Here is a 23,180-nt window from a genome sequence, read left to right as displayed (position 1 = left end):
TGGTTCACAGGGCAGAGTGTTGTCCCCCTGACAGGGCAGAGTGTTGTCCCCCTGCCACATGGTTCATAGGGCAGAGTGTTGTCCCCCTGACAGGGCAGAGTGTTGTCCCCCTGACACATGGTTCACAGGACAGAGTGTTGTCCCCCTGCCACATGGTTCACAGGGCAGAGTGTTGTCCCCCTGACAGGGCAGAGTGTTGTCCCCCTGCCACATGGTTCACAGGACAGAGTGTTGTCCCCCTGCCACATGGTTCACAGGGCAGAGTGTTGTCCCCCTGACAGGGCAGAGTGTTGTCCCCCTGCCACATGGTTCATAGGGCAGAGTGTTGTCCCCCTGACAGGGCAGAGTGTTGTCCCCCTGACAAGGCAGAGTGTTGTCCCCCTGACAGGGCAGAGTGTTGTCCCCCTGACAGGGCAGAGTGTTGTCCCCCTGACAGGGCAGAGTGTTGTCCCCCTGACAGTGCAGAGTGTTGTCCTCCCCCTGACAGGGCAGAGTGCTGTCCCCCTGACAGGGCAGAGTGCTGTCCCCCTGACACATGGTTCACAGGGCAGAGTGTTGGCTAATGATTGGGCTAATGATTGCCTACAGGACTTCCTCTCTGCAAATCAGATTATATTCTGAGTGAAACGTCTGTTGTTGGATGACGTAGTATACACAAGTATCTCAGTCTGTTTGTTCATACCAGACGTTTGGCTTCATTAAAGTGGGATAAAACTCACTAAACAAATCACTGGTTCATAAATGTATTTCCATATCTGATATAAATCATTTATATTTGACTTGAAAGATAAATAAAAAACGTTTTTTTTTTGCTGGAATATAAAAATGTGAACCTCATTGTCATCATTCAGACAGCATGTGGCACCAACAGGTGATAATGCAGGTAAAAGCATCCCATTTAGTGTTTAATTCACTGTCAGCATCTAGTAAAACAGCCCCCCATTCACCCATCAACAATGACTTAACAGTTTCACCCTATTCATGTTGTACATGCACTGCTAATGAGTAGACATGTCATTACAACCAATTAGGAAATGTGTTTACTTATTAAATGCCTGTTTGACAGTAAGTAATTGTTAGTAACGTCTGAGTGCATTACCCATCTACTTCCATTTTGCTTTCTAATTGGACTTCATGGCCGAAAACACGCCCATCCCATTCAGCCTGGAGCAGGGGTCACACAGTCTGGGTGGACTTGTCGGTCAGTGCAAAAATAGATCATTGGGACGTTCCTACCCTCAACCCTATACTTAAGCCCAACCCTAACCATTTTAAATGTCAATGGGGGATGTCCCAAGGATCCCGCCTAGCAGGCCTACCCTACCTACTACCCTGCTCCTGTCCCCTCCCTCCCTTCCTCTGCACTTCTCTTCTACCCCGTAGGCCTACCCTACCTATTATTGTCCTCCTGTCCCCTCCCTTCCACTGCTCTCCAGTTTCATCTCAAATCCCATTTGCCATTGTAGCCTACATGCCCAATCGCCCAGGACTGCGCGCATTTAACAGTTTTATGTAATCGTTAGTAGAATGCGGTGCAAGTCTGACGCATTGATCATTGTGCCATTTATCATTGTTGCGATCATTCCAGGACAGACCTGCCTCAAGATTTATGCTACATTTTACATTTAAATTCGAGTCATTTAGCAGATGCTCTTATCCAGAGTGATTTACAGAAGTGAGTGCATACAATTTCGCACTTTTTAAAAAATATTTATTTTTCTTTATTCTCAAAGCATTCAAAAAAATAGGCCTATGTTTTACTGAAACGCCACGTTTGGGTAACCGGAATAAAGCAACAATATCTTCAACTATTTATCTTGACGTTTGTTTACAGTGAGTCATTCAAATGGACAATAAACATTCACAAGCGAAGGCAGAGACGGCACAGGAGACCCGTCCGCCCGCTAAAGACTCACCTTTCTCTATCAAGAACCTGCTCAACTTCGACAGTAAACCTTCCAACCCGAAGACGCTGCTTGCCACCACCAAAGGACTATTGGAAGGAGGTTTCTCTCTCTCCCGGATCGGTGATTTAACTTTTCCTAGTTTTGACATCCCAGCCCAGAGATTTGGATTACCGGCGCACTATTTGGAACGACCGTCGGCGTGGTGGTATCCCTACGCGCTTGGCACATCGGGACACCATCTCTACAGGACCGGAGGTAGATTACCGCCAGACATTCGATCGGTTCTGATTATACATTTAGCTCATTAGAATACCTCAAATAATGTTTCGGTTATAACGGATTAAATAAGACTACAACATATTTTTAAATCAATTATGTTGCTATAATACTTGCTATTCGTAATACTCCTCAGTTGGAATAATAGTCAGACTAATGATTAGTAAATGTTTAAAAATATATATATATATTTCACCTTTACTTAACCAGGTAGGTTAGTTGAGAACAAGTTCTCATTTACAACTGCGACCTGGCCAAGATAAAGCATAGCAGTTCGACACAAACAACACAGAGTTACACATGGATGTATAGGTGAACTATGTCTAAAGTAACCTTCAAATTGTCATGAATCTTCAGTCCAATATTGCAAAATGTCCCACAACAATTAAGCCTACTGCCTCAATTTGACTCACCAGGCGATTCGGGTCCCTTTAAGAACATTTACTTGGATGAATATAATCAAATTGTTAACTATAGTGGTTAAAAAAAAAGTAATTTATGTTTATTTTATGGTTGCATTAATGTTTTCCCTGATTGATAAACATTGTCGTTTATTTCGTTTAGGGTTTGAGAAGGCCATCGTGAGAGACACACCATCAACAGGCGGAGACCGAGACACACCGGAGCTGCTGCGAAAATCACCCGACCAAGACGACCAAGAGGACGACAAAAACAACGACAAAAACATAAGTACTGATGATGTCGTTCTGGAGGAGAGCGATGGGGATGAACCAAAGAAGGAAGTAGAGTTGGTGGATGACTGGAGGAAAATTAAAGACGAGAACTCGGATAAAAAAACGTGTCGGAAAAAGAAAACGCGGACAGTCTTTTCAAGGAGTCAGGTATTTCGGTTGGAGTCAACGTTCGATATGAAACGGTACCTCAGTAGCTCGGAACGGGCAGGCCTGGCGGCATCCCTACACCTCACAGAGACCCAGGTGAAAATCTGGTTCCAGAACAGAAGGAACAAGTGGAAACGACAGTTGGCCGCGGAACTCGAAGCGGCCAATCTGAGCCACGCCGCGGCCCAGAGGATAGTCCGCGTTCCCATATTGTACCACGAGAACACCGGCTCAGAAACGGGCAGCGCTGGGAACGTGTCAGTCAGTCAGTCCCTACTAACATTCCCTCATCAAATGTACTATTCACATCCACTAGTCACATCCGTGCCGCTGCTGAGACCAGTTTGAGAGACTCGTTTATTGTGTTGATATTTCTGTATTGTAATTTCTGTATTACAAACATTATTAGGCCTATTTTTATTTATTTTTAATCTATGATAATAGTTGGTGTTGGTTAAAAGGCTTTGTATATTGTACAGGTCTATTATGACAAATGTTGTATTTATTATAATTATTATAATTATTATTTGTATTCCCGTGTCCAAAACTGAAATATTCCCTCCTAATCAAATAATTTCATATTCAATTGTTGTGCGTCCAAAGTACTCTGAACATTTGGCATTGATATTGCTTTAATTTAACTGATGGGTTTTATATGTTTTTAAACAGGGTGGAAACGTATAGGTCTGTGTCTCCCATGTAGCCTACGACATTTTACAATGAATTACATCGATGTTTTGTGTGAGATTAAAACAAATCCTAAGTAAAGTTAATATTTCATCAAGTATAGCCGTTTATGTGTAATAGTTATATAGTTCTACTGTTGGCTTCACGTACACGGTATAATGGCTCACAGCTGAAAAATAACTACTACTTTGACCTATATCGTTTTATAGCGCAAGACAGAGAGGACAAATCATATGTTCTTTAAGTATGGAAAATCATAGGCTATACGTCTCACAATGTTATCGCAGATTTTTACTTGCTGTCAACGCGAAATGTAATTTTTTTTTAAAATAATCCGTGATAAGAGTTTCACCAAATGGCCAAAACATGAAGATTTTTTTTTTTTACATTGCTGAATAAATCGGGAAATACGTTCCCGACTACACCGAGTGTATTTAGAAACATACATGTTTTCATCTATACCTTTAATAAAACGTGGGACGTTGAATGTATGTTTCGTATCAAACACAGTATGTCCAGTCCTTGCATTAGATTACATTTTAGAGTTAAACATGGCGCTCCTTTGGGGAAACATTTTATGTGTCATTCATTTTAAGGGATTTGGAATTCATCAAGACAATTTGAAGGCTTTAACTTACAGACAACAAAATCATAGCACGCATTTAATGAATAAAATAATATCATATAATAGATTTTTAGCTAATTATATTTCTCTATTGTCAGTGGATGACTCGTCCCAGAGATATCCTACTGGGCACGTACGTCTATTCCTCGTTGGTTCAACGTAATTTCGTTGAAATGGCGTGGAAACAACGTTGATTCAGCCAGTGTGCTCAGTGGGATATGACTCTGGACCAAACAATAAATGATTTCAACATTACTGATATCAAAACACATATTTCAATCATTTCTTGAATTTGGCCCATAGGCTATATATAGATAAGACTAAAGATGAAGAGATGTCTTCACAAAATAAATTATATTTAATTTATTGTGGTATTTTCAAGAACAGAATGGTAAAATCGCCAAAGGCCAATTTTCAGACAGAAACTAGGCGCCTTTCCGAATCCGTCTGAGAGGATTAAGGCTTGGATTCACATCTCTGTAAGGAATAAGTACAACGAAATCAGCTCACTAATTTGTAACAAACAATAATTAATCTCCAATTAGTGGCTATAATACAGCACGGAATAGTGGAAATTCAAAATAGAGCTATATGTCTACAACATTTGATCTTGAAGGGCATTTTAATTTGTAATATTCAAATATTGACTGTGGAACTTTGGGTAAACGTCAGGTGTGCATAGCATTCATTTGTTGCAGACTGAGTTGGGTTGGGGAGCGCTTTGGTGCGTGTGTCTCTCTCCAGCACGGTTTAAAATGACCGGGTCTCTTCCCAGCTTGTGATTGGTCCATGAGAATCCTACCTACGCGCAAACAAAGTAACTGAACGTTGTATGGGAGTGATGGTACTCGGGGAATTCAGACATAACTTTGCAGAAGGAGAACAAACCCGCTTCTGAAAAAATATCCAACGGGTTCCACATTTATTGCCTGAATGTTAAAGGTTCTAAATGTTTATCAGAATGAAGAAATCTGAAGACAGTGGCAGTAAAGTATCATTTACCTCAGTTTCCAATTTTACTATTCAGTCAATTCTTGGAACTGTGTCCGAGGACGCGCACAAGGACAGTTGCGATTCTAGTTCCGACGCGGGGCTGCTGCAGAGACAACGCATGCGCTCCGTGTCTTCAGAAGGATTCAGCGGCGGGGAGGATTCTACAGACTTCTACCCTTTACCCGGAGGAAAGAAACCACGCAATGACCTCAACGATCTCACACTTTCTTGTCTAAGTAAGTGAAAATGCTTTCTCAATTGTGTTTTATTTTTTGGGGTAGCCTACTTGATTGTTATTCTGATAACAATGACACATTATATTAAACCTATAACTATTAGTATTACTATTGCACGATGTAAGATATGATGATAAAGAATGACAGGCTACAGCAATTGTTTTATGTCTTTGTTTAGTAGAAGTCTAATTCGAGATTTTTCGGCTACTGATAAAAAAAATATTATTTTAAACTTCTTGATCGAAGAAGAAAAAAGTGACTTGATTGATTTTTAAATGATGCTGTGTTTTTAACACAATAACAAGATAGCCACGTTTTTTTTTTTTTTAAATAAACATTTGGATTGATTACCGTGCTTGCACTATTTTAGGTGACAAAAACAGACTAATTCTGGGGCAAGAGATGGTGAAGAGACATCAACTTTTTCATGATTATAAAGAAGGTGACCAGAGATACTACAACCGAACATCAGCTGCTATTTCAGAAGAAAAGGGTCATATTGACGACGACGTAACATCCAACTCGTCCAGAAAGAAGTCTCGGACCGTATTCTCGCGGAGTCAGGTTTACCAACTGGAATCGACGTTTGACCTGAAACGTTACCTTAGCAGTACAGAACGAGCTAGTCTCGCCTCCAGTCTCCAGTTGACAGAGATACAGGTGAAAACTTGGTTCCAGAATCGGAGGAACAAGTGGAAACGTCTGCTCTCTGCGGAGATAGAAGCGGCGAACATGGCTCACGCGTCAACCGCAAAAACTCTGGTTGGGATGCCGTTCTTCTTCAAAGAGAATTTCCGGCTACGGATTCCTGTCCCTGGATCGATGACTTTCCCTACACCTCTATGTTATCCCGGGAGCAACATGCAAGCTTTACCTTTAACCAATTTTTATAATAAAATTGAATAGAATGATTGCCAGATTGCCTTTTTGTAGTCTAATTTATTAAATTACAAACTATTTATATTGCCATTATTAGGCTGTGCCATAGGCCTATTTTATTACAACACACCGAATCATAAATAACCTTTCAAAACAATGTCTACATATCCGTCCACTGCCTCCCAGTGTATTTTCTTCTCTCGATTCTTAGAAGAAAAAAACGTTCTGGATCGAAACAAAAATGATTTATATTGCTTGCTTCATATACTGTATGGCACCCTCGCAGGGGTTCTTCTTCACTTAACCAACATTGGTTCTATATATATATATATATAACCCTTGGGTTCCATATAATGTTCTATATGGGATTCCATACAGGGTTCTGTAACCAATTTCAGTTCTATATAGAACCTTAAGCGGTGCCATATATGAAGCAAGCGCATATATCCCTTTATGGTTCTATCCAGAACCTATTTTCCTCAAATAAGGTTATACCGGTAGGTCACGTCATTCAGTCCCGTCCTATCAGGAAACAATACAGTTTTTATGAGTTACACATTTCATAACAAAAGTCGCAAACGTGAGAAATGTTACATTGAAAATGTGTGCGTGGGCCATTTCATGCTGAATGATTTACCTGACGCACGAAAAATGTCACGAAGGGGCTGACGCAAACATGAAATGCTGGTAAATTTGTATAAATGCCGACAGAAAATGTGTTCATTCGACATGGTGGGATCTTTTTGTGTCGGTAAAATTAATTAATTATGATGAGAAATAGCGGTGGAAATGCCTTTAATGCGCAAATATTGATATAATAAACATTATATCGACGTGAACTTGCAGTGTGGTCCTCCCATTTTGACTCAGGAAAGCATGCAGTTTATTAGGCTGCAGATTAAATAAATGATGATGAACTTCACAGGATGGTGAATGTGCAAGGTGATTCGCTTGATGCTCATTTACAATAAATATCCTCAGGCAAAAAGTCCGTTTGATGGAAACACTTCTCTGATGAGAAAATGCGCATATAGTTCGTTTTAAATAAAACGTCACAATACGTTCGATTTGGCTGTTAGGGGGCCAAGGGCCCCCCCCAGCTCCGGGAAAATCATTGACAACTACGTGCCATTTCCAAGGGATTGTGAAATACATGTTATATCTATTTGGTTTTAATATCATCACCTATTGAGGATAGTCAGAACTGCACACTTCCCGATTATTCCATACAAAACAATTGCGCACATTTAGCTCTATCATACAACAAGTAACTGCATGCTTTTCGTGATCAGGAAACATCAATGATCGTGTCATTTAAGATAGGTGAAGGCACCTATCCATTTGACATGTAGCGAGCAAACAACATCATTTAACTTTCTTCATCAGAGATTAAGCTTTTGGAAAAAGCTTAACATCGACAAGTCCTCGTCCTGGTAAAGTTGTCGGACTCCTGTCATTACCAATATAGATGGAAAGCAAATCAAACAATATTAGGATATAGCTATCTAGTTAATTCCCTGAAAGGTAGCTTGTTAACACCCGTTCTGCCAGTCATTCTGTTAAAGGTCCCCAAAGCACACACATCCCTGGGTCGCTCCTCTATTCAGTTCGCTGCAGCTCGCGACTGGAACGGGCTGCAACCAACACTCAAACTGGACAGTTTTATCTCCATCTCTTCATTCAAAGACTTCATCATGAACACTCTTACTGACAGTTGTGGCTGCTTCACGTGATGTATTGTTGTCTCTACCTTCTTGCCCTTTGTGCTGTTGTCTGTGCCCAATAATGTTTGTACCCTGTTTTGTGCTGCTACCATGTTGTGCTGCTACCATGTTGTGTTGCTACCATGCTGTTGTCATGTGTTGCTACCATGCTGTTGTCATGTGTTGCTGCCATGCTATATTGTTGTCTTAGGTCTCTCTTTAAGTAGTGTTGTCTCTCTTGTCATGATGTGTGTTTTGTCCTATATTTTAATTACATTTATTTTTTATCCCAGCCCGGTCCTGCAGGAGGCCTTTTGTCTTTTGGTAGGTCTTCATTGTAAATAAGAATTTGTTCTTAACTGACTTTCCTAGTTAAATAAAGATTAAATTAAATAAAACAAATTGACATGATCTGTTATTAGCTAGCTAGCCAATTTGACGTGATCCATCAATCAATCAATGCAGCCTGTCTGTCAGCAGAAATCCTAATGAAACACTAAACAATGTTGAATTGGGGATCCTGTTAGCTGACTTCGCTAGGTTGGTCTACATTGGGGATCATGTTAGCTGACTTCGCTAGGTTGGTCTACATTGGGGATCATGTTAGCTGACTTCGCTAGGTAGACCTACATTGGGGATCATGTTAGCTGACTTCGCTAGGTAGACCTACATTGGGGGTCATGTTAGCTGACTTCGCTAGGTTGGCCTACATTGGGGATCATGTTAGCTGACTTCGCTAGGTTGGTCTACATTGGGGATCATGTTAGCTGACTTCGCTAGGTAGACCTACATTGGGGATCATGTTAGCTGACTTCGCTAGGTTGGCCTACATTGGGGATCATGTTAGCTGACTTCGCTAGGTTGGCCTACATTGGGGATCATGTTAGCTGACTTCGCTAGGTTGGCCTACATTGGGGATCATGTTAGCTGACTTCGCTAGGTTGGCCTACATTGGGGATCATGTTAGCTGACTTCGCTAGGTTGGCCTACATTGGGGATCATGTTAGCTGACTTCGCTAGGTAGACCTACATTGGTTGGAGAAAAAATGACACAAGGTTTACTCACCACTATATGTTTAGCCAACTGTACAAAGTAAACATAATCAGTTAATACGGCTCTTTTTCACTAGCAAGTGGTACATTACCTTGTTCTGGCTAGGCCGCAGAGAGAGGCTCGCTTGTTGGTGTGCTGGCAGCATATAGCAGCACAGTTTGATAGTGGGTCAAGAATCCAGCACAGCTAGTTTGTATGAAGGTCTAGATATTAAATGTGTAAATAGTAATATGCTCTAAAACGCTCTGGTGACAAAACAAACTTTGCTGCCCTGTTTCCAATCGTCCACATGGCTGGGAGAACCTATTCAAGTAGGTAAATATATTTAGAAAATGTACAAACAAAACAATGTATTATTAGCTAACTAGCTACAGTGCAGGCTTACTCAAACGAGCTGCTAACATGGCTAGCTAACTATCTAGCCAACTTTACATACTGTATAGATAGCTAGCTAAGTGAATTAAATATCACCAGCTACCTAACTTCATATTCGCTAGCTATCTTGATGCATTTGTCACTGTAAAAAAAAAAATATCTCTAAATGCATTTGTAGGTAGCTAGCTAACAGCTATAGAGGAGGATGACAGGATAGCAGCCCCAAATGTCAAAGTGAGAGAGTAGGCTATTCTGGACAGGGCAGGTACTTTTGTCTAGTTCCTGTCCCTTGGAAGTGAGGACGGAGATAATAGTAACATAATATTAAAGTGCGGTCTAATTTGAGTATAATGAAGTCTGTATCTCGTGAGGTTTTCTGTCCTCAGATACAGAGAGCTGAGTGAAGGCTACCTGTGTCCTGCGTAACTTCATGAGGATGGACACGAGGACCAGGAGGGGATTTGCAGCTTGCCGTCGTGTGCCAGAGGAGAAGTCTGCTGCTCTGCAGGATGTTTCAAGGATGGGGGTCCAACAACGCAGCAAGAGAGGCAATCCATGTGTGGGAGATTTTCAATCTCCTACTTCTTCGAAGAGGGTGCTGTTCCCTGGCAACACAATAGACTACACTATGCACAACCAAAGGCTCTTTTAAGAGACATTCACATTGCAATAAGAGTTTTCTTCCATTTACTTAACTATGTCAAATGCAGTTATTCAATTCCCAGTTTCTCTCCCTTTGATTTCTACTTCTCAGGTAAGGTTGTGATGTCTGTAAAACAGAACAGGCTATTTTAAGTCACCCATATTGAAACTATGTAGAACAATTAGACCCCCTATAACCCACACACTCATGTATCAATCTGATGGAATGATCTGATGGACTGATGGATTGTGTTGAGCAGTGAGCAGGCTCAGGTGTATAACTGTGGCTCCTTCCACCTTCAAAGAACATACAAGAGGGCCAACCATGGAGAATAGGAAGACACTTCATTATTTCTATAACTACACTATATTGTTTGTCCTTGTGTGTCTGTACATGTTTTGAAGTACTCTGCAGCCCCTTCGTGTGGTGTGGACACCAGGTGAGGCCACACACACAGATTACTGTTGAACACTGTCGCTTTAACTACCTTATTTTCTCAATAACAGTCTCTCTCCTTCACTTCATCCTTCTTTTCCTTAAATCCTCTAGGTTATATCAGCTGTGTCGGTGAACCCCTCGCGCATCTGAACTGGCTGACAGAGAGGGCACAGCATGATCAGAGGTGAGAGGTCACTTGGTCAGGACAACAGGGAAGTATTATGAAAGAGATGCTTTTACATTGAAATACAGATAGAGATGTAGTAGTCCCAGAGTTAATGATCCAAGGTCAGTTTATATTATACAGGAAGTATTATTAAAGAGATGCAGTAGTCCCAGAGTTAATGATCCCAGGTCAGTTTATATTATACAGGAAGTATTATTAAAGAGATGCAGTAGTCCCAGAGTTAATGATCCCAGGTCAGTTTATATTATACAGGAAGTATTATTAAAGAGATGCAGTAGTCCCAGAGTTAATGATCCCAGGTCAGTTTATATTATACAGGAAGTATTATTAAAGAGATGTAGTAGTCCCAGAGTTAATGATCCCAGGTCAGTTTATATTATACAGGAAGTATTATTAAAGAGATGCATGTATGTATTTAATCTCCTGATGATTATGATGACTGACCGTGTCAGAATAAAAAATATATATAAAAGGAAAAAAGGCTGAAACATTCTAATTCCATCTGTCTCTCATCTGCAGGTATGATTTGATGTGAGAGAGGATGCCAATCCCCAGTCCCGTCATCGCCATCTCTCCCGCTCTTAAGATAACCTCCGGGCCGACGAGAGACACTATTATGTCATTGTGATAAACTGAGAGAATATTAGGGTAGCACCGTGATTCATTAATCATGTGCTGCCTTCCCTGCTCCTATGTTCTTACCTCTTTCCCTTTCTGTCTTTTACACCTCTCTCTCTCCACCTCCTCTTTCCCTTCCTGTCTTTTACACCTCTCTCTCGACACCTCCTCTTTCCCTTCCTGTCTTTTACACCTCTCTCTCGACACCTCCTCTTTCCCTTCCTGTCTTTTACACCTCTCTCTCCTCCTCTTTCCCTTCCTGTCTTTTACACCTCTCTCTCGACACCTCCTCTTTCCCTTCCTGTCTTTTACACCTCTCTCTCCTCCTCCTCTTTCCCTTCCTGTCTTTTACACCTCTCTCTCGACACCTCCTCTTTCCCTTTCTGTCTTTAACACCTCTCTCTCTCCTCCTCCTCTTTCCCTTCCTGTCTTTTACACCTCTCTCTCCTCCTCCTCTTTCCCTTCCTGTCTTTTACACCTCTCTCTCCTCCTCCTCTTTCCCTTCCTGTCTTTTACACCTCTCTCTCCTCCTCCTCTTTCCCTTCCTGTCTTTTACACCTCTCTCTCTCCTCCTCCTCTTTCCCTTCCTGTCTTTTACACCTCTCTCTCCTCCTCCTCTTTCCCTTCCTGTCTTTTACACCTCTCTCTCCTCCTCCTCTTTCCCTTCCTGTCTTTTACACCTCTCTCTCCTCCTCCTCTTTCCCTTCCTGTCTTTTACACCTCTCTCTCCTCCTCCTCTTTCCCTTCCTGTCTTTTACACCTCTCTCTCCTCCTCCTCTTTCCCTTCCTGTCTTTTACACCTCTCTCTCTCCTCCTCCTCTTTCCCTTCCTGTCTTTTACACCTCTCTCTCGACACCTCCTCTTTCCCTTCCTGTCTTTAACACCTCTCTCTCCTCCTCCTCTTTCCCTTCCTGTCTTTTACACCTCTCTCTCCTCCTCCTCTTTCCCTTCCTGTCTTTAACACCTCTCTCTCTCCTCCTCCTCTTTCCCTTCCTGTCTTTTACACCTCTCTCTCGACACCTCCTCTTTCCCTTCCTGTCTTTTACACCTCTCTCTCCTCCTCCTCTTTCCCTTCCTGTCTTTTACACCTCTCTCTCGACACCTCCTCTTTCCCTTCCTGTCTTTTACACCTCTCTCTCCTCCTCCTCTTTCCCTTCCTGTCTTTTACACCTCTCTCTCCTCCTCCTCTTTCCCTTCCTGTCTTTAACACCTCTCTCTCCTCCTCCTCTTTCCCTTCCTGTCTTTTACACCTCTCTCTCCTCCTCCTCTTTCCCTTCCTGTCTTTAACACCTCTCTCTCTCCTCCTCCTCTTTCCCTTCCTGTCTTTTACACCTCTCTCTCGACACCTCCTCTTTCCCTTCCTGTCTTTTACACCTCTCTCTCCTCCTCCTCTTTCCCTTCCTGTCTTTTACACCTCTCTCTCGACCTCCTCTTTCCCTTCCTGTCTTTTACACCTCTCTCTCCTCCTCCTCTTTCCCTTCCTGTCTTTTACACCTCTCTCTCCTCCTCCTCTTTCCCTTCCTGTCTTTTACACCTCTCTCTCGACACCTCCTCTTTCCTTTCCTGTCTTTTACACCTCTCTCTCGACACCTCCTCTTTCCCTTCCTGTCTTTTACACCTCTCTCTCCTCCTCCTCTTTCCCTTCCTGTCTTTTACACCTCTCTCTCTCCTCCTCCTCTTTCCCTTCCTGTCTTTTACACCTCTCTCTCCTCCTCCTCTTTCCCTTCCTGTCTTTTACACCTCTCTCTCCTCCTCCTCTTTCCCTTCCTGTCTTTTACACCTCTCTCTCCTCCTCCTCTTTCCCTTCCTGTCTTTTACACCTCTCTCTCCTCCTCCTCTTTCCCTTCCTGTCTTTTACACCTCTCTCTCCTCCTCCTCTTTCCCTTCCTGTCTTTTACACCTCTCTCTCCTCCTCCTCTTTTCCTTCCTGTCTTTTACACCTCTCTCTCTCCTCCTCCTCTTTCCCTTCCTGTCTTTTACACCTCTCTCTCTCCTCCTCCTCTTTCCCTTCCTGTCTTTTACACCTCTCTCTCCTCCTCCTCTTTCCCTTCCTGTCTTTTACACCTCTCTCTCCTCCTCCTCTTTCCCTTCCTGTCTTTTACACCTCTCTCTCCTCCTCCTCTTTCCCTTCCTGTCTTTTACACCTCTCTCTCCTCCTCCTCTTTCCCTTCCTGTCTTTTACACCTCTCTCTCCTCCTCCTCTTTCCCTTCCTGTCTTTTACACCTCTCTCTCCTCCTCCTCTTTCCCTTCCTGTCTTTTACACCTCTCTCTCCTCCTCCTCTTTCCCTTCCTGTCTTTTACACCTCTCTCTCCTCCTCCTCTTTCCCTTCCTGTCTTTTACACCTCTCTCTCCTCCTCCTCTTTCCCTTCCTGTCTTTTACACCTCTCTCTCTCCTCCTCCTCTTTCCCTTCCTGTCTTTTACACCTCTCTCTCCTCCTCCTCTTTCCCTTCCTGTCTTTTACACCTCTCTCTCCTCCTCCTCTTTCCCTTCCTGTCTTTTACACCTCTCTCTCCTCCTCCTCTTTCCCTTCCTGTCTTTTACACCTCTCTCTCCTCCTCCTCTTTCCCTTCCTGTCTTTTACACCTCTCTCTCGACACCTCCTCTTTCTTCCTCTGTTGTTATAACGCACAACAGATGTGCATTGAAGTAAAGATTGAACTTATATTTATGATATAATATTCCAATTATAATATTTATAATGCATGTATTTATAACACTTGGAAAATGATATTCTTTCAATAAAGCGTTTCACATTCTCTACTGGTTGAAATTAAGTCTCGTTTGATGAAATAGTCCAACTGTCCTGTGTTTATCAGGTCAATGCAGATGAAGGGAATTAGATAAGGAGATGAACTGGTTTTAGAGTATTTACATAACGCATAAGAAGTGTAGTGTACTGTTTTAAAAATATATATTTCTGTATATATGAATTACAAATCAGCCTTTAACTAGTTAAATCCTGTTTCTAGTCCATTAGTTACAATGTGTAACCACTGATGTCCCAGGACCAGGATTGGTAAACACTGTTGAAGTGTATAATTGTAATACATACATGCAGACACAGCGTCATTCAAAGACAGGAATTTGATACTCCTGGTATTGGATATGACTGAAAAACCATCTCAAAGACATTCATACCTGAACTGCACATTTAATTGCCAAGGTAGAGTACATGATCAGTGAATATATTAAATGTACAGGCCGCAATGTGGGGATCTCATGCATGGTAATAACTACAGTACATGATCAGTGAATATATTAAATGTTCAGGCTACAATGTGGGGATCTCATGCACGGTAATAACGACATGTATATACGACTTGGATCCTTGGCACAAAGTTATTATATAGGTTTCATTAATGTCATTCAGACTGTTTTGAAGATGATACAACTGGCTATGATAGCTGAGGTTCATAGCTAGGTTCTGAACTAATATGTATACCAAACATTTTAAGGTCCATATGTGGCCGATGTGAAATGGCTAGCTAGTTAGCGGTGGTGCGTGCTAATAGTGTTTCAGTTGGTGACGTCACTCGCTCTGAGATTTTGTGGCGCGATGGGTAACGATGCTTTGTGACTGTGGTTGATGTGTGCAGAGGGTCCCTGGTTCGAGCCCAGGTTGAGGAGAAGGACGGAAGCTGTACTGTTACACAGATCGGCTACACATCCAGGTATTGTTATCCACAATAAGCAAGAAAATAGTTAGCCAGCTACGTTATTTCATCTATCTGCATTGCATGGCAAAAGTAAGCAAGGCAAGCTTACAAAATTGTACACTCAATTTGTAGTAAATTCTTCAGCTAGCTAGATTCTTTACATCCACTGTTTCACAAGACGACAGCCTGGTTTACTGGTTGTTTCAGGTGTCCCTAAAACATGAAACAACCAGAATTATAATTTCATACTCTTGTCACAACACCCATAAAGCTAGCTAGCTAATGTTAGCTAGTCAGCTAGCTTGCTAAATCACGATTTTTGTAAATTAAATTAACTAACATATTCCTCTCAACTGGACATTTTTTTGCATGATTCTTTATGACATTATAATCACATTTACTTCCATCCTAGTATTTTTGTCAGCCATCTTTGCTGAAGAAAGTCTCCAGCCTTGGGTCGCATAGCTTCAAATTTGTCATGGGAGCCACTCGATATGATTGGTCATTGCCCAGCGGTCACTGGTGGTTTGCATACATTTGGGTAAAGTTGATATTTTTCACCGCCTCCCACGCCATGTTCGCACCGCCCGAAGAACCCCGCCCACTTCCATTGAAAATGAATGGGAAGCGTTGTTTCACCGCGCCGCGTCTTGTGCTAGTGTACACGGGGCATGAAGTACCATGGCAAATGCGCCATTCTGCTGCTAGACAGACAGAGCCCACAAAACATGGGAAATTAAACCAAAACCACTCACACTTGTCATATTTGTTCAGTTTCATTTCATATCTCTCAAATATTAAATGAATGGCGCCCAATATTGAGATATATCGTGAGGCTACCCTACATATCTGAAATTACATGATTATTAATGTTTACTGGTCGTGAAAAGCAAGCAGTTACTTGCTGTATAACTTTAAAGATTAGAACAACATTTGCGCAATGGAATAATTTGACATTTTGTAGGCCTGACTATGTTCTTCAAGAGGTGATGATATTACAACCAAATAGTTACAATTTATTTAACAATTCTTCTAAAAACGACAACAGAGTTGTCAAACTAGTTTTTAAGATACTGTCATTTGAAGTATGTCCCATATCACATGACCCATGTACTCGACAACGGAGTTGTCAAACGTTTTTTTTAGATACTGTCATTTGAAGTATGTCCCATATCACATGACCCATGTACTCGACAACGGAAGAGAACTTTCAAAGAATCACGAGCCAGGCGGGAAAGTTGGTTATTCGTTCTGACCAATCAATTCACTCGTGTAGCAACGCCGCTGCGGAGTGTCTACAGCGGAGAGGGACGAGGAAGCGAACATATTAGTCTATAAGATAAACGAGTTATTTTTCTTCTTCCAATTTTATACCCAAGGAGATACTTCAGCGTAAACCAAGAACGGTGAGTTAAAAAAAATCTAATTGATTGACAAAATAATCTAGCTAACGCATTATCAATCTATAGCTAGCTTGCAAACGGCTAGTCGGTGAGAGCTTTCACCATCCACGCTTGCTAGTTAGCTAGTAGCTAACGTTAGCCAATGTTACCCGATAGAAAACAGCTGATTAGTTCATGTTAGCCAATGTTACCCGATAGAAAACAGCTGATTAGCTAACGTTAGCCAATGTGCAAGTAGTTGAGACCAAGTTGGCTAGCTTCTGCGGATCAACTAGCTAGCCAGTTATGTATACTAGCTAGTTAATTACATTAGCTAGCCTACCTACCCTCCCAACTAGCTTGCTAACTTGCTATATTTTCAGCACACCCAATTCATGTTCTTGAATTTCCAGGACTGTAACGTTCTTGTGTATCAAACTTTACATGTCATGTTGCGTTACATGTTGGCAGGTTTGTTTATTTCGCCAACACAAGTATGTCAGCTTAGCTAGCAAGATAAGCATCATACCTGGTCATGTTATGGTTTTCAAGAGATCCATCCCGGCTTTCTCCATCTACTTCAGGGGTGAACTACTCTACAGGAAAGCTCCCTACCCTCCTACAGAATCCCAGTATGGCCTAATAGCTTTGGTATCTGTTCTCTCCCTGCAGATGACTGGTTCGAACGAGTACAAACTGAACCAGGGACCAGAGGACAGTATCTCTGCTGTGAAGTTCAGCCCCAGTACAGGCCAGTTCCTTCTAGTGTCCTCTTGGGACTGTACTGTCCGGCTCTACGATGTGGCAGGAAACTCCATGAGGATCAAGTATTCTCACCTGGCACCTGTGCTGGATTGTGCTTTCTATGTAAACAAGTTTTTAATTTGTCATAAGCGTTTCCATAGTAATCAGTTACTCCATTTTAAATGCAGAGTTGGCTACTTTGCCACACACAGACACATGTATAACGGATGTTAAACTGCTAGCTTAGTTAGCGGTGGTGGGCGCTACTAGCATTTCAATCGGGTGACGTCACTCGCTCTGAGACCTTGAAGTAGTGGTTCCCTTTGCTCTGCAAGGGTTGTGGCTTTTGTGGAGCGATGGGTAACGATGCTTCGTGGGTGACTGTTGTTGATGTGTGCAGAGGCTACCTGGTTCGAGGGCGGGGCGAGGGGACGGACTAAAGTTATACTGTTACACACACACACACCAAGAAGAAAAAACATGACAATATTGTTAAAAGTACATTTCTACAAACAAAGTTACAATGTAGTCAAAATGGTGTCTCCCTCCCCCCCGGTCAAGGAACACGTTTGAGTCAGATATCTCTTCTCTTGTAGGACCCTACACATGCCTGGAGCGGAGGCTTGGACACGCAGTTGAAAACCCACGACTTGAATACAGATCAAGGTGTGCCTGTCAATATATCACCACTGAATTGTGTGCTTCCTGTTATTATTAAATGAACAGTTTTTTTTTTTTTTTTACGGTCCATATTTTTCTCCCTTGTGTGTAGATACAATAGTTGGGACACACGACGCCCCCATTCGCTGTGTGGAATACTGTCCAGAGGTCAACGTCATGGTAACAGGTAGCTGGGATAGGTCAGTCAGGCTGTGGGACCCCAGGACCCCCTGCAACGCTGGCACCTTCACACAACCTGAAAAGGTGGAGCTATCAAAACTCTGTATGAAACATTCCTGGGATTTTATATGTCTGTTCATAAAGACCAAAGCAGACATTGACCTCATTTTCAATTCTGATTTTAAAGTTTAAAAAATGAATAGTCTGTTTTTGTTGAGAATGGGACATACTTACAGGCATATGGACGTTGAGAGAGAAATTGATTGTGATACACACATTTTAAGATTGTTCTCATGTCTTTTGTCTCTTTTAACAAAGGTGTACACCCTCTCTGTGGCTGGTGACCGGCTGATAGTGGGGACAGCAGGGAGGAGGGTGTTGGTCTGGGACCTGAGGAATATGGGCTACGTCCAGCAGAGGAGAGAGTCCAGTCTGAAATACCAGACACGAGCCATCAGGGCCTTCCCTAACAAACAGGTAAACCTCTAGACTAGCTCAGTACCAGACACGAGCCATCAGGGCCTTCCCGAACAAACAGGTAAACCTCTAGACTAGCTCAGTACCAGACACGAACCATCAGGGCTCAGGTAAACCTCTAGACTAGCTCAGAACCAGACACGAGCCATTGGGGCCTTCCCTAACAGGTAAACCTCTAGACTAGCTCAGTACCAGACATTAGCCATCAGGGCCTTCCCTAACAAACAGGTAAACCTCTAGACTAGCTCAGTACCAGACATTAGCCATCGGGGCCTTCCCTAACAGGTAAACCTCTAGACTAGCTCAGTACCAGACATTAGCCATCAGGGCCTTCCCTAACAGGTAAACCTCTAGACTAGCTCAGTACCAGACATTAGCCATCGGGGCTCAGGTAAACCTCTAGACTAGCTCAGGAGCCATCAGGGCCTTCCCTAACAAACAGGTAAACCTCTAGTCTAGCTCAGGAGCCATCAGGGCCTTCCCTAACAAACAGGTAAACCTCTAGACTAGCTCAGTACTTCTCTAACCTCTCATTGGGACCCCCCCCCCCCCCCCCCCCCCCATGACCTTGGCATTGCTAAGTGTCACACTCTAACCAGCTGAGCCCGACAGGACCACACATCGTTGTCTGTCTGGTGTGACCAGGTGTTTGTTTGTTTTTGAAGGGCCTATGTGACCAGGTGTTTATTGTCTGTTTTTGAAGGGCTACGTCCTGAGCTCCATAGAAGGACGTGTTGCTGTGGAGTACCTGGACCCCAGCCAGGAAATGCAGAAGAAGAAGTACGCCTTCAAGTGCCACCGGCTGAAGGAGAACGGCATAGAACAGGTCTATCCCGTCAACGCCATCTCCTTCCACGGTGTCCACAACACCTTCGCCACAGGTGGGATACTTTCTATTGGCACTAATAAAACTCAGCAGTCGTTCGTCATGAAGACTGCTTTTCAAATGATCAACTACAATAAAAAACAAGAACAATTATTGATCCAGAAAAAAAATAAAAAACAAGAACAATTATTGATCCAGAAAAAAAATAAAAAACAAGAACAATTATTGATCCAGAAAAAAAATAAAAAACAAGAACAATTATTGATCCAGATTTTTTTTTTTTAAACAAGAACAATTATTGATCCAGAATAAATGTTTTAAAAAAGAACGTTATTTTATCCAGAATAAATAAAAAATAAAAACAATGATCCATGAGCTTGGTTTTATTTCCTGTTTTATGGTCTATTATCATGTGACCTTTTTGGATTCATATCGCCGTGGTTACACTCAAGAGAACACTTGATGAATGATTAGCCTCCAGATTATAATCTTATAAAACTCGTAACTCCTCTGTAGATACATTTCCATTTTCGTTCCTCCGGTTGACCTTGAAAATCTCTCTCTCTCTCTCTCGTCCTTCGACCAGGTGGCTCAGACGGCTTTGTGAACATCTGGGACCCTTTCAACAAGAAGCGTCTGTGTCAGTTTCACCGCTACCCCACGTCTATCGCCTCCCTGGCCTTCAGTAACGACGGCTCCACGCTGGCCATCGCCTCCTCTTACATGCAAGAGCAGGGAGACATCAGCCACCCGGAGGACACCATCTTCATCCGTCAGGTCACAGACGCAGAGACGAAGCCCAAGTGAGTTCGGGACAAGTCCTCCTGTCTGATTCACACGGATGGGGCCCGGTCTGATTCTGAAACCGTGCTGCCTCGGGTAGTTTCTTTTCACGTTGTCTTCTTTCGGCACTGTTAGCTACAGCAACCACGATACAGGATTTACTTCATGGTGGATCCAGGCCAGCCCAGTACGGCTCGGCTCGGTTCGGCCCTATAGTGTGAAGCAGAACATCTGGTCCACATCCCGGTGGTCTTGTCTGGACTGCAACGCCACACTGCCCCTCACACTTTTTTTGGTACATATGAATGGCAGCATTGACCAGGGAGCAGGCAGCTGGTATTTATCTGGCCATCTAGCTCTCGCTCTCTTTAGCTCTCTCCAACTTTTTCAATATCCCCGTAGTTGACAGACCGATGAGGACTTGACAAAAATGGCTGCCTCCTGATCTGTATGTGGATGTGTGGCTCCAGGAGAGTCCTGAAGACAGCTGAATGGCTCCATCTATACAAAACAACCTTCGCTGACCTTTGTTCATCTGCCTATATTTGTTGGATTTAAAGTTTATTTTAATTTTTTTTTACTGTTCCCATTTATTTGTACTTTAAAAATGAAACGTGAAGCTTTATTAACAAATGTAAAAGGACTCCCCATGTGTTTTCAGTTGTATCTAGCCCCGCCCCTCTCATAAACTGGTGAAATTAGGTTGTGTCTAGCCCCGCCCATCTCATAAACTGGTGAAATTAGGTTGTTGTATCTAGCCCCGCCCCTCTCATAAACTGGTGAAATTAGGTTGTATCTAGCCCCGCCCCTCTAATAAACTGGCGAAATTAGGTTGTATCTAGCCCCGCCCCTCTAATAAACGGGTGAAATTAGGTTGTCTAGCCCCGCCCATCTCATAAACTGGTGAAATTAGGTTGTGTCTAGCCCCGCCCCTCTAATAAACTGGTGAAATTAGGTTGTCTAGCCCCACCCATCTCATAAACTGGTTAAATTAGGTTGTGTCTAGCCCCGCCCATCTCATAAACTGGTGAAATTAGGTTGTTGTGTCTAGCCCCGCCCATCTCATAAACAGGTGAAATTAGGTTGTTGTGTCTAGCCCCGCCCATCTCATAAACTGGTGAAATTAGGTTGTTGTGTCTAGCCCCCGCCCATCTCATAAACTGGTGAAATTAGGTTGTGTCTAGCCCCGCCCATCTCATAAACTGGTGAAATTAGGTTGTTGTGTCTAGCCCCGCCCATCTCATAAACTGGTGAAATTAGGTTGTTGTGTCTAGCCCCCGCCCCTCTAATAAACTGGTGAAATTAGGTTGTTGTGTCTAGCCTCGCCCCTCTAATAAACTGGTGAAATTAGGTTGTATCTAGCCCCGCCCCTCTAATAAACTAGTGAAATTCGGTTGTATCTAGCCCCGCCCCTCTTATTGCATCACTCTTCTCAGACCAATTGAAAAGGAATAAGGTTTTTTTTCTGTAATGACATGACTATTGATTTGTCTAAAGAGTCGAATAAAGACAAAAATCAAATTTGTTGCGGTAATGCATTTTCCAATAATCAATGAAGACATGTTAATGACTCCAGAGATCCTGCTCCAGCAGGGGAATTGATGTCAGAGCGGAGAATTACGGTTTCCACGTCCCTCCTCCTGTGATGAGATGCAGTACTATGGGACCCACTACTTCACATGGGTCGCTCACCAGCAGTTGGCAGAGCATAAAGACAGGAAACTCTCAGGACCCTGTTTCTCTCTCTCTGTTTCTCTCTCTCTCTCTCTGTTTCTCTCTCTCTCTCTCTCTGTTTCTCTCTCTCTCTGTTTCTCTCTCTCTGTTTCTCTCTCTCTCTGTTTCTCTCTCTCTCTCTCTCTCTGTTTCTCTCTCTCTGTTTCTCTCTCTCTGTTTCTCTCTCTCTGTTTCTCTCTCTCTGTTTCTCTCTCTCTCTTTCTCTCTCTCTGTTTCTCTCTCTCTCTCTCTCTGTTTCTCTCTCTCTGTTTCTCTCTCTCTGTTTCTCTCTGTTTCTCTCTCTGTTTCTCTCTTTCTGTTTCTCTCTCTCTCTCTGTTTCTCTCTCTCTCTGTTTCTCTCTCTCTCTGTTTCTCTCTCTCTCTCTGTTTCTCTCTCTCTCTCTGTTTCTCTCTCTCTCTCTGTTTCTCTCTCTGTTTCTCTCTCTCTGTTTCTCTCTTTCTGTTTCTCTCTCTCTCTGTTTCTCTCTCTCTCTGTTTCTCTCTGTTTCTCTCTTTCTGTTTCTCTCTCTCTCTCCGTTTCTCTCTTTCTGTTTCTCTCTCCCTCTCTCTCTGTTTCTCTCTCTCTCTTAAAGTGAATTACAGAAACCCTTAACAAGGTTTCAGCCCTGTCCCGCTCCGTATCATAACAGATGGGGTCGACCATTCATTCATAGATTACAAAGCTGAATTGAACCAGAAGCTGCTGTTTTTTTTCCTTCTTCCCAGTTGTCTGGTTTCTATCAATAGTGAAGGAGGCAGTTGAGGGGAATCTCTTAAGGGACTTCAGTACCAAGTAACCTCCTCCATTTTGATATTCTCTTCCAGTCTGCCTAATTGATTTGATTCTAAGAAGAGGGGCTGTGTGTTTATACCCAGGTCTTTTATTGATTTGATTCTAAGACGGGGCTGTGTGTTTATACCCAGGTCTTCTATTGATTTGATTCTAAGAAGAGGGGCTGTGTGTTTATACCCAGGTCTTCTATTGATTTGATTCTAAGAAGAGGGGCTGTGTGTTTATACCCAGGTCTTTTATTGATTTGATTCTAAGGGGCTGTGTGTTTATACCCAGGTCTTTTATTGATTTGATTCTAAGAAGAGGGGCTGTGTGTTTATACCCAGGTCTTCTATTGATTTGATTCTAAGACGGGGCTGTGTGTTTATACCCAGGTCTTTAATTGATTTGATTCTAAGACGGGGCTGTGTGTTTATACCCAGGTCTTTAATTGATTTGATTCTAAGAAGAGGGGCTGTGTGTTTATACCCAGGTCTTTTATTGATTTGATTCTAAGGGTT

General features: G+C 42.7%; 2 protein-coding genes across 5 annotated transcripts; both read left to right on the top strand.

Moving 5' to 3' along the window:
- The first annotated feature begins 1,517 nt into the window (after window positions 1-1,517).
- On the top strand, window positions 1,518-6,430 carry LOC110514051 (homeobox protein HMX3-A-like). Its single transcript, XM_036988947.1, has 3 exons — window positions 1,518-2,162; window positions 2,748-5,566; window positions 5,937-6,430. The coding sequence occupies exons 1-2, from the start codon at window positions 1,847-1,849 to the stop codon at window positions 3,371-3,373; spliced, it is 942 nt and encodes a 313-aa protein (XP_036844842.1). The 5' UTR covers window positions 1,518-1,846; the 3' UTR covers window positions 3,374-5,566; window positions 5,937-6,430.
- A 9,891-nt stretch (window positions 6,431-16,321) lies between these two features.
- LOC118966114 (mitotic checkpoint protein BUB3) lies at window positions 16,322-21,695 on the top strand. 4 transcript variants are annotated; one of them, XR_005053373.1, is made up of 8 exons: window positions 16,322-16,528; window positions 17,177-17,371; window positions 17,845-17,914; window positions 18,021-18,172; window positions 18,407-18,565; window positions 19,269-19,446; window positions 19,978-20,879; window positions 21,170-21,695. XR_005053373.1 is itself a non-coding variant. In XM_036988933.1 (7 exons), exons 2-7 carry the CDS (start codon window positions 17,177-17,179, stop codon window positions 20,196-20,198), a joined length of 975 nt encoding a protein of 324 aa, XP_036844828.1. In that variant the 5' UTR covers window positions 16,322-16,528; the 3' UTR covers window positions 20,199-21,695. The 4 variants fall into 4 exon arrangements, 1 of the variants encoding a protein (XP_036844828.1); XR_005053372.1 differs by having other exon boundaries at window positions 19,978-20,966; window positions 21,088-21,695; XR_005053367.1 differs by having other exon boundaries at window positions 19,978-21,050; window positions 21,088-21,695.
- Window positions 21,696-23,180: the final 1,485 nt, after the last annotated feature.

This window comes from Oncorhynchus mykiss, chromosome 1 (assembly GCF_013265735.2).
Source record: "Oncorhynchus mykiss isolate Arlee chromosome 1, USDA_OmykA_1.1, whole genome shotgun sequence".
NCBI lineage: Eukaryota > Metazoa > Chordata > Actinopteri > Salmoniformes > Salmonidae > Oncorhynchus > Oncorhynchus mykiss.
This window is presented reverse-complemented; position numbering and strand designations above follow the sequence as displayed.